Source organism: Drosophila erecta, unplaced genomic scaffold (genome assembly GCF_003286155.1).
Source record: "Drosophila erecta strain 14021-0224.00,06,07 unplaced genomic scaffold, DereRS2 tig00000305-arrow-arrow-pilon, whole genome shotgun sequence".
Lineage (NCBI taxonomy): Eukaryota > Metazoa > Arthropoda > Insecta > Diptera > Drosophilidae > Drosophila > Drosophila erecta.
Window position 1 is genome coordinate 609 of NW_020825220.1, and position 13994 is coordinate 14602.

Sequence of the window (13994 nt, forward strand, 5' to 3'; positions counted from 1 at the left end):
CCCTTCCAATCCCACCAAACACACAGCAAAACCTTCCTGGCCGTCAATCCCGGCTTGGCCACTGTTTGGGACGACCACGACCGTTTTCGCTTGATATTGTCGTATGTGATCCATTTTTCGAGCCAGTCACCATCCGCTTCAAGAATGGGTCGAGTTCGTTCCGTTTCAGCAGCATATCGCAGGCGTTGATTCGGTCCACAAGGTTTTTTTGCGTCAAATCATGCGGCACCCAAACATCAAGCTTTTTTTTGTATCCAGCCTTCTGCAGATGGTTTAAAATGGTTTGGTGACTAACTCCCATCTCCTGGGCGATGTCACGAGATGCCACATGCCGGTCTAACTCGATGTATTCCATGATTTGATCGGTATTTGTCGTCACAGGTCTTCCGCCGGCTGGCTTATCCATGGTGTCGTTTTCACCGGCTCTGAATCGTCGAAGCCATTCCTCCGCTGTTCGAAGTGATAGAGTACCATCCCCCAAAACACCATTAATCTCACGGAACGTTTCTCTAGCGGATTTGCCTTTAACGAAGGAAAACTTTAAAATAGCGCGAATTTCGGCGTTAGTGAACTCCATGTTTACACGTCTATAACTGTTGAACGCAATATCCAAACTAATCATGCATAGCGTCGTTTTGTAGGTTATGTCAAGACCTTTCAAATCATGTATAGTATTGCCAGATACAGATGCGAGCTCTGTAGCGCTTTGTACATAGCCGCGAAATTCAAAAGACAAAAGGGCGGAAGGGAGATATTTGACAAACTTATATTTTGCTCATATGCTCACCCTGTTTGGGGAGATATCAGAAATTTATTTTGAAGACCAATCTAAGGCACAACAAAAATAACGATATCTTCAATAAAATTAAGGGCTTAATGAAATTAGTAGTTATATATATTCTTGCTACTAGCCGAGTATATCTTGACATGTCCGTCTTACCCATATACCCTTTATTCCGTACACTCCATTAGCATTACCTGTTAAGGTATCCGATAGTCAACGAGTTCGTCTATAGCGTTCTTTTTTATTTTAATTGTAATAACGGGCGTTAGAGGGTGCGTGGCCAAAATTTGTTTGACATGTTGATATACATTACGTAACGGTGGCTTTAACCAAAATGTTGTTGGCATACGGAGGAAATATTAAATTAAAATAAACTGGAAAGTCCTAGAGGTACGGCACTTTGCTTATTAGTAGTGACGTTGTGCAAGTATCAACACTAACGGCTGCGAAATACCAAAAACCCACACGGTAAAAAACTTTTTCGATTTCATTTTTAGTCTTGCTAATTTCAAACAGTGCTGCTCCAGTTTTTATGTTAACCAGATGTCTTTGTCTCACAAAAAATATTTTTTTCGAGAAAATTTTTTTTTGTGCTGAGTTTTGAGTTATGTACCATATACGTTTCATATACTGCTCGAAATATTTTATTTATAAAAATGTTTACACAAAGATGTCAATATCTTTTTACGTTTATCAACAATGCCAAGAACTCACTTTAACATTTGATTGTAAATTATTATTATATGTTTTCTTTATTTTTATTTATTTATAAGAAACACAAATATTTTATTCCGATCCTTCATTGTCCAGTCCGGAATATTTATTAGATGTCTGCAAAACCTACAATAAAATTAAGCAAACAATTAGAAAAACACGAATTATTATTTAAGACGATATTATATATTATAGTCTTCAATCTGGAAATCTTTTAATATATGTAAATACTATAAAGAGCGTGACAGGCCTTTCAAATATATTTTCATAATGTCAAGGACTTCAGGGACTTAATAGCACGATATTCATAATGTTTCTGTTCCTTCCCTATGTTTACCATTTCCGCTGGAAACTACTGAGTAAGGTATTTTCTGTGTCAAAGACAGGGTTTTTTCAGCCATACTATTTTTTTGAACACGATTTTTTTGTGCTGGCTCTAGAACTGGCTCCAGGCGAGAGAGAGAGCACTCTAGAGCCAGCAACTGCCTTGTACGCATACAGCGACAGTCAATCACTGTATGTGCGACAAAATATGCCCTTCACTACAGAAGTTTATGGACTTTCAATCTATATTATCTGTAATTGATTGCCTCCATGTAAAAAACTCTAATTTTGCATTGCCTTAACATGATAATTATTTAAATACATCATAGAAATAGTAATGGTGAATAAATGTTCATAATAATACCTAATTAATTTCATAATAATCTCGCGACGATAATAATCTCTCTCTCATAATAATCTCTGGTCCTGCCCCAAGAATTCAATTTTGCAATAAACAGGTTGCATATAAAGTTTTTTAACTATTTAGTATATTTATTAGTACAAATTACTAGTAATCCCACAATTTTGGGTGGGTAGAAAATCGTCTTCTAGCACACATGCACCATTTTTTTGCTCACACAAGTAAGTGAATTCTATTTTTAGATTATGCTCTCAATTTTACGCGAGCGGGGAAAGAGCAATTATTGCCGTCACCAAAAAAGTGGCTGCATAGTGCAAATCCAATGAATGGCCGTTACGCATCTTATTATTCTAGTGTCTTTGGTTTTATATAGTTACATAGGCAACATAATTAGTAAGCGCGCTGGATTTCACTTGTCTGTGCAATCACAAACAAGAACAAGAAGAAATTTGAGAGTATTTGAAAAGAAATGTTAATAAAAGAATTGTATATTTTTATAGGAAATTCGAGATACAAACACCTTTATTATCGAATTTACCGCTACATCAGTAATTCGTCAAACAAGAGAGAAAGCTATATTCGAGTTCCGCGACTATCAAAAACCGTTTTTCAGCTGGTGGAAATTTGATCGAGAAATTTCTTAATTTTCTGGAAATTGGTAGAAATTTCGAAAACATTTTGGGCGGTAGAACGGGCGTGGCAAACAAATTTTTGGCAAATCGATAAAAATTAATATACAATAATAAAAAAAATGAGAAAATATTAAAACATTTTTCCAAAGTGTGGGCGTGACATTTTTAGGCGGTTTGTGGGCGTTAGAGTGGGCGTGGAAACATCATGCAACAAACTTGCACTGCGTCTATGTCTCTGGAGTCTGCATGCCCAATCTCAACTTTCTAGCTTTTTTAGTTCCTAAGATCTCGACATTCATACAGACGGATAGACAGGCGGACGGACAGAAGGGCATGACCAGTTCGACTCAGCTACTACTGATCCTGATCAAGAATATATATACTTTATATGGTCGGAAACGCTTCCTTCTGCCTGTTACATACTTTTCAACGAATATAGTATACTCTTTTACTCTACGAATAACGGGTATAAACAATTTTTTATAAATCGAGTTTGCTTACCAGAAGTAAATGATTAACAGAGTCACAGTCTTAATTAAAGTCAGTGTTTGAAAGTGAAAGCCTTTTATTACGAAGGAAGTAAGCTTCAAAAGTTTAGTGGTTGTTGATCTGCGTTTTATAAAACCGTGTTGACATGGTGATATAATTGACCTACAAAGGAACTGCAAATAGGGAGTGACATTTTCCAAAGGCTTAGGATAATTTGCCGATAATTTAGAGATTCCTCTGTAATTCTTGCATCCAAATGAATACCTTTTTATGGAAAATAATCACAAAGGAATCCTTCCCTACAGGGGGAAAATCTGAAGGATTTCGCAAAGAACCTAAGCACATAGCGAGAAATATTCGACTAAGCTACCGCGTTTAGTTTGTTGCTGTTTTGAATGAGGCAACGTAGAAAACGCTGTTTGAAAAATTACGCGTTTTTTGACTCTTTTGATGTTCTTTTATTACTGTCCCTGTGTCGATTTTTACCTCAAGTAGTATGATATGGATCTTTCAGGTTTAGTATGATTTGCTACTCTGGACAGAAATACACTGCCAATACACTTGAAAGCATATGTATGTCCAGTAATCGACTAAGAGACTTACGAATATAATTAACTTGAGACAACGATATGTCGAGCAAGACGTCGATAAAGTCATGTTGTGCTATAGAGAAATATATTTGATTTCTGCGAACCACGTAGTACCAGGTATATTAATCACCTTTAACTAACAATTGGTCCCTATCGGATATCATATTTGAGACGGTTTGGATAGCGATACAAATCCTGAGGGTAAAGAACCTATTACAGCCTGAACAACAATAAACACACGACCAGACCCTCCAGCAGGCAGAGGAATGGATTCTGAACAGCTTAGGCAGTTGTGGTAAGCGAACGATACAGCCGCTAATTTCGTCAGCAAAAAAATTCCTTAAAAAAAGGCCTAACCAAAAATATAATTCAAAAGTGAATATCGCCATACAATAGCATAATATTAATAGTAGATATAAAAAGGCGTTGACCGAATATGTGTGTTTCGTAATAACCTTTAGCAGGTTAAACGATAGGACAAAATCAAATAGGACAAATCACAAATAAGTATCACAATGATGTTAGACAGCCTAGAGAAGATAGAAGAAGTCTGCTTACAGTTACCAATAATGGAACAACAACATTTCCAGTTTCCTGAGCCAAAAATGTGTTTGAGCTAAGTATATTTTATAACGTTTCCACGCCAACAAACCGCCCTAAACTGACACAATTGCAAAAGGTTTTATTTTTTTATTTTCATTGTTTATCTTGAAAATTTGCATCGATATGCCAACCACATATTAGAAACACCCACAAGCCGAAAAAATCTGTCACGCCCGCCATATTTACGATTTTCTGATTTCTTCTTTATTTTACCTTTTCTTGCCAATTTCTATCCCTATGCCGATAATTTATTGAACTTTCTCGTTTGCACTTCCACTGGCTATAGTCGTTCTAATTAACCGAACCATCAAAGGATATTAATCCCCAGACCTTGACATGAGTGGGTTTTTTTTTTGGCAAATCTGTAAATGTCTACAAGATATATAAAAAACTGAAAAAATATTACATATTTCAAAAGTGTAGGCGTGACAGTTTTGGGCGGTTTGTGGACGTTAGAGTGAGCGTGCCAGCATTTGGAAATAAACTTGCGCTGCGTCTATGTCTCTGGAAGCTGCATGCCTAGTCTCAACATTCTAGTTGTTCCTGAGATCGAGGCGTTCATACACAGACGGACATGGCCAGATCGACTCGTCTATTGATCCTGATCAAGAATATATATACTCTATATGGTGGGAAACGCTTCATTCTGCCTGTTACATACTTTTTAACGAATCTATTTTACTCTTATCCGACGTTTATATCGCAGGATAAAAACCAGATGAGACATAACTGCTACATTAAGCTTAAAGTGTCTTTTGAGAACGTGGTTTTTACGGCTATACCTCCCGCCCAACCGACCGTGGGGCTCAATTCTCAAGAAAATAGACGCTGGTTAGGAAAACAGTATAGAAGGGATAATAATAATAATAATAATAAGAAGAATATTTAATAATATTTTAGATCTAATCGTGCTAAAAAAGTTAGCAATGATCTCCTTAAAACTGACAGAATTTCAGCTAATAAGATAAATTTTATTATAGTCAGAGGGTCATATAGTAAGGGTCATAAATTTAGTTAATATTAGGGGTACGTATTGAATCTACTTTGAACAAAAAAAGGTTAGCCGACTAACCAAGTCCCGGCTATCAACTCCACTACCAAATAAGATACAAAGAGGCTGCTCGAAGCATCGTAGCACCTAGGGATATAAGAATAAGGGGATAATATTATATAACATAGTATATAAAAGTAAAAAGTCTTTTTAAACTCCAAACAGCTGATCCATACTGAAAAATCGGACGGACTAGCGAAATAAATAAGGTTTAGTTATGTAAGGATCATCAAATATTTTTTAACATCCGTCAACCCGTGTTATTCTGATCAAAGAGCACCCACTTAAAGTGTAAGTCGGGCGTATTGGGCGTGTAAACCCTTTAAAAAAATGATCAAAAACTCATTACTTTATACTTAGAGCCGTTATCACGGCAGCATATTTAAAAACTGTCTAAATGAAAATACCTTGTAGGGACATTTATCTTGAAATATGAAATGTCCCTAGCTTAATAAAAGATAAATTTTCCACTTTTATGTTTCTGCTTTTGTTTTTTCTTGTATATAAGACAATACATCAGATGATGTTTGTATCAAGGCAAAGACGAGAAACGGAAATTTCTGTTTTTAGTGGAACCACTGAGTTGGAAGTTTGGAACCACTCGGTTTCGGCACTGCAGATTGTGTTTCTGAAGTGCAAACTTGTGCAGGTAGTTCGTACTCAACATTCCCTTGTTGCGGTAAACTAACAGGGACATACGATTGGACGATTGGCGTATTCGACTAAACAACATTTAAACTTCAACCTTAACCACATAAATGCTAAGCGGGTATTGCCTAATAAATAATAAATCTACACTAAGGAGCTGGTTTGGAAATACGAATACAACGCCACACAGTAAACACATCAGCACCATGTTCCAGCCGCAAGGATCTGAACATCCCGCTAGTAAAAGAAATATTTTGCTAACTTCAAGCCAATGTTTTCAAATTATTAACACACTGAACCCAGCACCCAAACCCGCCTAAAGAAATTAAATTAAATTAAAGAATGATTAAATAACCACCGAGGCCACACCAACTCCAAAACTTACACCAACTTATAAACGGCAACACAAATGCGCATCAAATTATTTTATAGGTGTAAGATGTTTCAACTTGCTAAATTCCGATAAGAAAATCTTTTATGATCTTTCAATATGCAAATATGAAGTGTGTACAAGACCGCAGGGTAATAATCGGATAATGTGGCAAATTACAGATTAGTACATTATATGGGGTACATGATTGCGTGGCAGATTGGAGAAAATAGTCGATCACCTTATCAAAGTCAGACTGAAAATCGTTGTCCATATTAATTTTTTTTTCATAAATTTTTGACCTATCTTAATATCAGGTCCTGAAGAGCCACTAAACGAGAAATTCTTAAGGAAAAGTTACTCCTTTAAATTAGTCTTATATGCCAATCAATCATTTAAAGAAACTAAGACAAGGGAGCTGTGCCGTTTCTGTTGTTAGTGAAAATTAAATGTATTTATATCTGAAGAAAATTAACTTTAGCCTCTGTGACTTTGATTTAAATACCACAGGCGAACTTTGGGCTATTCGATCCATCTTATATAATTTTAATATGAGTGTTCTGGATATATTAATTTAATGGTTATAAAGAAGGTAGTGTAACGGTAATTGATAAATTGATAAATATTTATAAAATTTATTTATAAATAATATTAGATAAATATTTGTAGTTCTGAGTAACGGCCATAGATGTCATAGGTATTGATAAATATTTTTAGTTCAGAGTAACGGTGATTTATGTCATAGGTAGTGATAAATATTTGTAGTGCAGAGTAACAGCAACAAATACGACTCGTGGGAGGCTTAAGCGTTGCCTGATATACTGCCGTTGTACGCGAAATCATTCAGGATCGGCTATAAAACTTGTAACGAGGAGCTCTTTATAATGTTCAAGTAACAATTGTTTTAGCCAGAAACGCGGTCATGCTATCTGCTATTGGAGCATTTTTGGTAATCCTTATTCACTATAAAGCATGTGGTTGTCATTAAATAGAACTGCAGCATTATAGTTTAAAAGAAATGAAATCTGCGACTTTATAAGCAATAATTTTCTGTTTTGGAGTCCTGATAATTACCAGTGGTGTAGATGTTTGTTTATTTTTTCCAGATAAGAGAAAGCTTAGCTCAGATGCGATCCAATGATAGGTTATCGAATTTCACAATTAACAAATATATGTGTATAAGGTAGAAAACCAGACCTACTCTTTTCAAGTCAATTCAATCATTTTTTTTTTACAAACAGATTCACATATGAAAATAGGGAAGGACCCAATGTAATTTTAAATTACATTTTATTAAAATCGGTCTGTCTATGATTTGTATATGACACTATGACATTATTGTGGTCCTAAAATATCGAAATGCTGCAAAAAAAATTATGTTAAAGTAGAATAAATTTGTAGTAAGTTGTTTGTCCTACATTAAAAACAATAAAGATATTATCACGTTTGAGCTTTTAGATGACTTTCCACAAAGTCTGGCAGTATGTTATATTTATTATCAAAAAGTTTAACTTATCCAACTATGTGATTACTTGTTCAGGCTACAACAAAATGACAACATATTTTACTTACAATTTCATTTTGGGAAATTTTCTTCGGCAGTGAACGGTCATTCCGAGAATCTCGTTTGATTTTGCTTTCGTCCAAAATTTTGCTCTCCCCGTTCGTATGAACTTTTTCTCTTAAAAGTTCAGGCCTAAAAATAAAATTTAAAACGAAAATTTAATAATTTATTTAAAAATCAAAACATAATTTATGTTTGTTGAATTAAAAAACTTTTTGAAGCCGTTTATAAACATTTTTTTAACTAAGCAAAAAAAAACTTTGCCACCAACAGTCCAAACTACCAATAGTTTGTGGTAGCAATTATTTGCGACCGTTAAAAAACCCATATTTTTTATCTCTAACAACAGCTACTCTCCGTTTCTATGCAAACTTCTGCCTCAATTATACAGCTTTCTTCATGACATTTTCTCAAAAGTATTCTCTATATTGCAGGTAAAATATAAGCCGGGTCGGACCACTACATTGGAATAATTAATACAATAAATTATATAAATTTTGACAATATATAATGTAGCTTTTAATTTAATAAAAAATAACGCCAATAATGCTGCCGGAACAGTCGGAAAATAAATTGAAAATAATAAGAAATCACATAATAGTTTTGTTCTTTTTTATTATAAAGTGTTCTTTTTTTAACTTTGAGTACATAATTATGATTTTAAATAAAAAAAAACTTGATACAGCTGCCCTAAGACATTTTTCTGAAAAAATTACAACACACGAAAATTTTAATCAATTGCCTTCTTAAAATGGAGGCTGCAATGTGGAGGTAAGCAATGGGCCTTTGACCCCCGTAAAGCGGAAGTAGAGTCGTACGATGAATCTGCGGACTTCGGACGTCGCTGAACCTTTGGACCGAGCACATGCAAAAAAATTGGAAATAACGGGACCGCCGCGGCCTATAAATCGACACCGTTAGCGAAACTCGGGGGCACATGTAAGAAGACGTGGGAAGTCAGTCAGATTACGTGGAATCAAAAGTGCGAGGACAGTCACCGCAACTGACCAAGAAGTGATACCGAGAATCCGTGGATGAAGATAACAGAGCATAGACACTGAATGACGAGGGAGTCTACAAGGCTGAGGCTGAAACGTTGAGATCAGCACAGTAAGGGGTGCTAAAGGAGGATACAAGGTCCTGGCGTGGGGAGAAAGGGATTGTGGCGTCCTTGGTGTCCTGTGGAAAAAGTTTTGATGTTTTCTTTTTTTTTTTTATTAGTTTTATACATTTCAATCGATTTGCCTAAAAGTTGTTTGCCACCTGCCTTCTAACTACCGTCCGTCCGCCTATCTGTCCGTCCGTATGAACATCGAAATCTCAGGAACTATAAAAGTCAGAAAGTTGAGATAAAGCATGAAGATTACAAAGACACAGCAAAAATTTGTTTCCAACAAAACAACAAAAAGTGCTACACCCAAACTTTTGAATAATGTGATATTTTTTCACTTTAATATGTGTTGCTCTATCAATTTGCCAAACAAAATTTGGCCACGCTTACTTTAACGCCCACAAGCAACATAATACTACCACGCCCACACTTTTGAACATTTTTTTTTTGCCAATTTTAAATTGAAATTACTTGTTCCCTCTTTCACTAGCTAGGTAACGGGTATCTGATAGACGGGGGGCTGGCCAAAAGGTTCTCCCTTACTTTTATATATTTTATATGTATACGAGTATATGGTCGTGAAAGAAAATAAAGAGAAATTTAACCAATTTTATCGAGTTCACTATCGAGAGAAATTTAGAAAATGATATTTCCTTAATTTTTACTTTTGATATACAGACTGGGCATTTTGAGATGAGTGAGTCATCCGTTATCTTCATGCGCGAAAACACATTCTAAAAAAGCAAATTCTGTCGGTGATTGCGATGGCCTTCCGATTCACAATGTTTTAGCTTTTATTTGTTTACTCATTATATACAAGGGAATTATTATATAAGGGAAAAAAAAGGTTTTATGAATCAAGATAAAAACACTATAAAATAGCCAAGAAAATTGGACGAAGTCGAAACGTTGTAAGCAATTTTCTCCGTACACAGCATCGAAGAGGCGACTCATCCAATTCTGTTGGTACAATTATAAAAAATCGCGGGGTTAATGCTTGTTTCCACGTTTCTCATATCCTTGAAGAGATTGAAAAAAATCACTACTTAATGATTCTCGAAAAAAAACCGACTTAGATTTTCCCGAAAACACATGACGTGGATCAAGGAGTGGAAGACTCCGGCCTTCTCTGGCGAAAAGAAGTTCAACCTTGATAATCTATTTACTATTAATAATTACTTCTTCCACGGTATGCGAAAGGAAGAATGTTTCTTAAGTCGACATCACAGTCGTGCAGGTGGAGTAATGGTGTGGGGAGCCATTTATTTTATGGAACGTGCGAGCACCAGTTTGTCACCTCGAAGATGAACACAAATGCGCAAAGGAGGCCGTTCTGAAGACCAGGCTCTTCGGTGCAGTAGCAACGAGCCAGACGACGCCGAAACCCTAAATCTGGTCCATCTTCTAAGGTCTAGTCTGCGAAGCACACCTAATGGGATTCCGTCTTCTAAATAAAAAAAAAAAAACAAACAAAATATATTGAAATAATCCCTGAACTACTTTGTCTCGTAAGGAAGGCTTACATTATGTCATTATGTAACTGACGCGAATTAACTACCAGATTAAATTACCTTTGCCGATAAACCTGACTTAACGTCTAAACACTCGCCTAATTTATGAACAACCTAGAAAAATTATTAACTGCTAGCTTTTAAGAACATTGACTCAAAAAGAAAGCTGACGCAAGAAACTTTAAAATTATCACTTTGTAAGTGATATCTGGTATCAGAAAATATCCACTGTGGAAAGCTCAACCTAAAATTCGCTCATCAATGAGAGACCAAGATAGTTAATTGAGGTACACGTAAAGCCAATGATGCAGGATAAGATAATAATTTTTCATCGTCATACAGATCATTTGGCCTGCTCTCATGCCTATCGAAGCATTTAGACAAATTAAATCTTAAACACATTATGCCATATTGCCTTCGTTAAAGACAAATCCGCTAGAGAAACGTTCCGTGAGATTATTGGTGTTTTGGGGGATGGTACTCTATCACTTCGAACCGCGGAGGAATGGTTTCGACGATTCAGAGCCGGTGAAAACGACACCATGGATAAGCCAGCCGGCGGAAGACCTGTGACGACAAATACCGATCAAATCATGGAATACATCGAATTAGACCGGCATGTGGCATCTCGTGACATCGCCCAGGAGATGGGAGTTAGTCACCAAACCATTTTAAACCATCTGCAGAAGGCTGGATACAAAGAAAAGCTTGATGTTTGGGTGCCGCATGATTTGACGCAAAAAAACCTTGTGGACCGAATCAACGCCTGCGATATGCTGCTGAAACGAAACGAACTCGACCCATTCTTGAAGCGGATGGTGACTGGCGACGAAAAATTGATCACATACGAAAATATTAAGCGAAAACGGTCGTGGTCGACGGCCGGTGAATCGTCCCAAACAGTGTCCAAGCCGGGATTGACGGCCAGGAAGGTTTTGCTGTGTGTTTGGTGGGATTGGAAGGGAATCATCCACTATGAGCTGGTCCCATATGACCAGACGCCTTATTCTACCATCTACTGCGAACAACTGGACCGCTTGAAGCAGGCGATCGACCAGAAGCGTCCAGAATTGGCCAACAGGAAGGGTGTAGTGTTCCACCAGGACAACGCCAGACTACACACTTCGTTGATGACTAGTCAGAAGCTACGGGAGCTCGGATGGGATGTTTTATCGCATCCACCATATAGCCCGGACATAGCGCCAAGTGATTACCACCTATTCCTGTCCATGGCGAATGCCCTTGGTGGTGTAAAGTTGAACTCAAAAGAGGCTTGTGAAAAGTGGCTGTCCAAGTTCTTCGCAAATAAGGAGGGGGGCTTCTACGAGGGAGGTATTATGAAGTTGCCGTCTAGATGGAAACAGATTATCGAACAAAACGGCGCATATTTGAACTAAATCCGATCAGTGTAACACTTTTTATAAAGCATTGAATAAAGAGCATATTTGCCAACCTATTAAATACTTTATAGGGTCGAAAGCGCTTCCTTCTACCTGTTACATACTCTTCAACGAATCAATCTACCGTTATAATAAACACGAAATATGTAGATTGAGGAATAAGATTCAAGTGCTTTGGTAAAATGCACGGAAGCACGTAAGAAACAATAAAAGATTTAAATGTGTGTTACGCGGATTACCAGACCAAATTTTGTTAATGTGTACTCTTTAAACCTTATTTTCTTGACCTCAAATGTTTTGATGCATTTTTTTCCTCCAATGCATGTTTAATATACCTGTTAAACTGGCCTCGCGGATGATTCAATTTATTGATTTCTTCGTCACCCAGTTTTTCACCTGAAATAAAAACGCACAATATTATTCAACGTTTTTACTATTTGACAATGTATAAGCAATAACTTTGCAGTTTCGTGACCATATATCAAATGTTCCCAACTCCAAACATATTTAACACTCAAAAGATCTATATTTATACCCGTTACTTGTAGAGTGAATGGGTATACTAGATTCTTTTGTTGAAAAGTATCTAACAGTTAAAAGAAAGCGTTTCCGAAAGTATATAATAGGTTGGCAAATATCTCCCTTCCGCTTTTTTTGCTCTTTATTGAATGCTTTATAAAAAGTGTGACAGTGATCGGATTTAGTTCAAATATGCGTTCAAATATTTTGTTCGGTAATCTGTTTCCATCTAGACGGCAACTTCCTTATTTGCGAAGAACTCGGACAGCCACTTTTCACAAGCCTCTTTTGAGTTTAACTTTACACCACCAAGGGCATTCGCCATGGACAGGAACAGGTGGTAATCACTTGGCGCTATGTCCGGGCTATATGGTGGATGCGATAAAACCTCCCATCCGAGCTCCCGTAGCTTCTGACAAGTCATCAACGAAGTGTATGGTCTGGCGTTGTCCTGGTGGAACACTACACCCTTCCTGTTGGCCAATTCTGGACGCTTCTGGTCGATCGCCTGCTTCAAGCGGTCCAGTTGTTCGCAGTAGATGGTAGAATTAGGCGTCTGGCCATATGGGAGCAGCTCATAGTGGATGATTCCCTTCCAATCCCACCAAACACACAGCAAAACCTTCCTGGCCGTCAATCCCGGCTTGGCCACTGTTTGGGACGATTCACCGGCCTTCGACCACGACCGTTTTCGCTTGATATTGTCGTATGTGATCCATTTTTCGTCGCCAGTCACCATCCGCTTCAAGAATGGGTCGAGTTCGTTCCGTTTCCGCAGCATATCGCAGGCGTTGATTCGGTCCAGAAGGTTTTTTTGCGTCAAATCATGCGGCACCCAAACATCAAGCTTTTCTTTGTATCCAGCCTTCTGCAGATGGTTTAAAATGGTTTGGTGACTAACTCCCATCTCCTGGGCGATGTCACGAGATGCCACATGCCGGTCTAACTCGATGTATTCCACGATTTGATCGGTATTTGTCGTCACAGGTCTTCCGCCGGCTGGCTTATCCATGGTGTCGTTTTCACCGGCTCTGTCTGAATCGTCGAAACCATTCCTCCGCGGTTCGAAGTGATAGAGTACCAACCCCCAAAACACCATTAATCTCACGGAACGTTTCTCTAGCGGATTTGCCTTTAACGAAGGAAAACTTTAAAATAGCGCGAATTTCGGCGTTAGTGAACTCCATGTTTACACGTCTATAACTGTTGAACGCAAACTATCCAAACTAATCATGCATAGCGTCGTTTTGTAGGTTATGTCAAGACCTTTCAAATTATGTATAGTATTGCCAGATACGAGCTTTGTAGCGCTTTGTACATAGC

The 13994-nt window shown here is 37.3% G+C and overlaps 1 protein-coding gene across 2 annotated transcripts in view; it reads right to left on the reverse strand.

Moving 5' to 3' along the window:
• Positions 1-1457: 1457 nt before the first annotated feature.
• Positions 1458-13994, reverse strand: part of LOC6542498 (eukaryotic translation initiation factor 4B) — a 35190-nt gene continuing 22653 nt past the window's right edge. The window contains exons 3-5 of one of the 2 annotated variants that reach the window (XM_001970919.3): positions 12488-12548; positions 8139-8262; positions 1458-1624 (exon numbers count right to left, since the gene is read on the reverse strand). In XM_001970919.3, coding sequence (XP_001970955.2) covers positions 1571-1624; positions 8139-8262; positions 12488-12548 — 239 coding nt within the window. In that variant the 3' untranslated portion in view covers positions 1458-1570. Of the gene's footprint in view, positions 1625-8138; positions 8263-12487; positions 12549-13994 lie in introns of those variants that run through there. The other variant, XM_026983522.1, reaches the window with a different exon arrangement.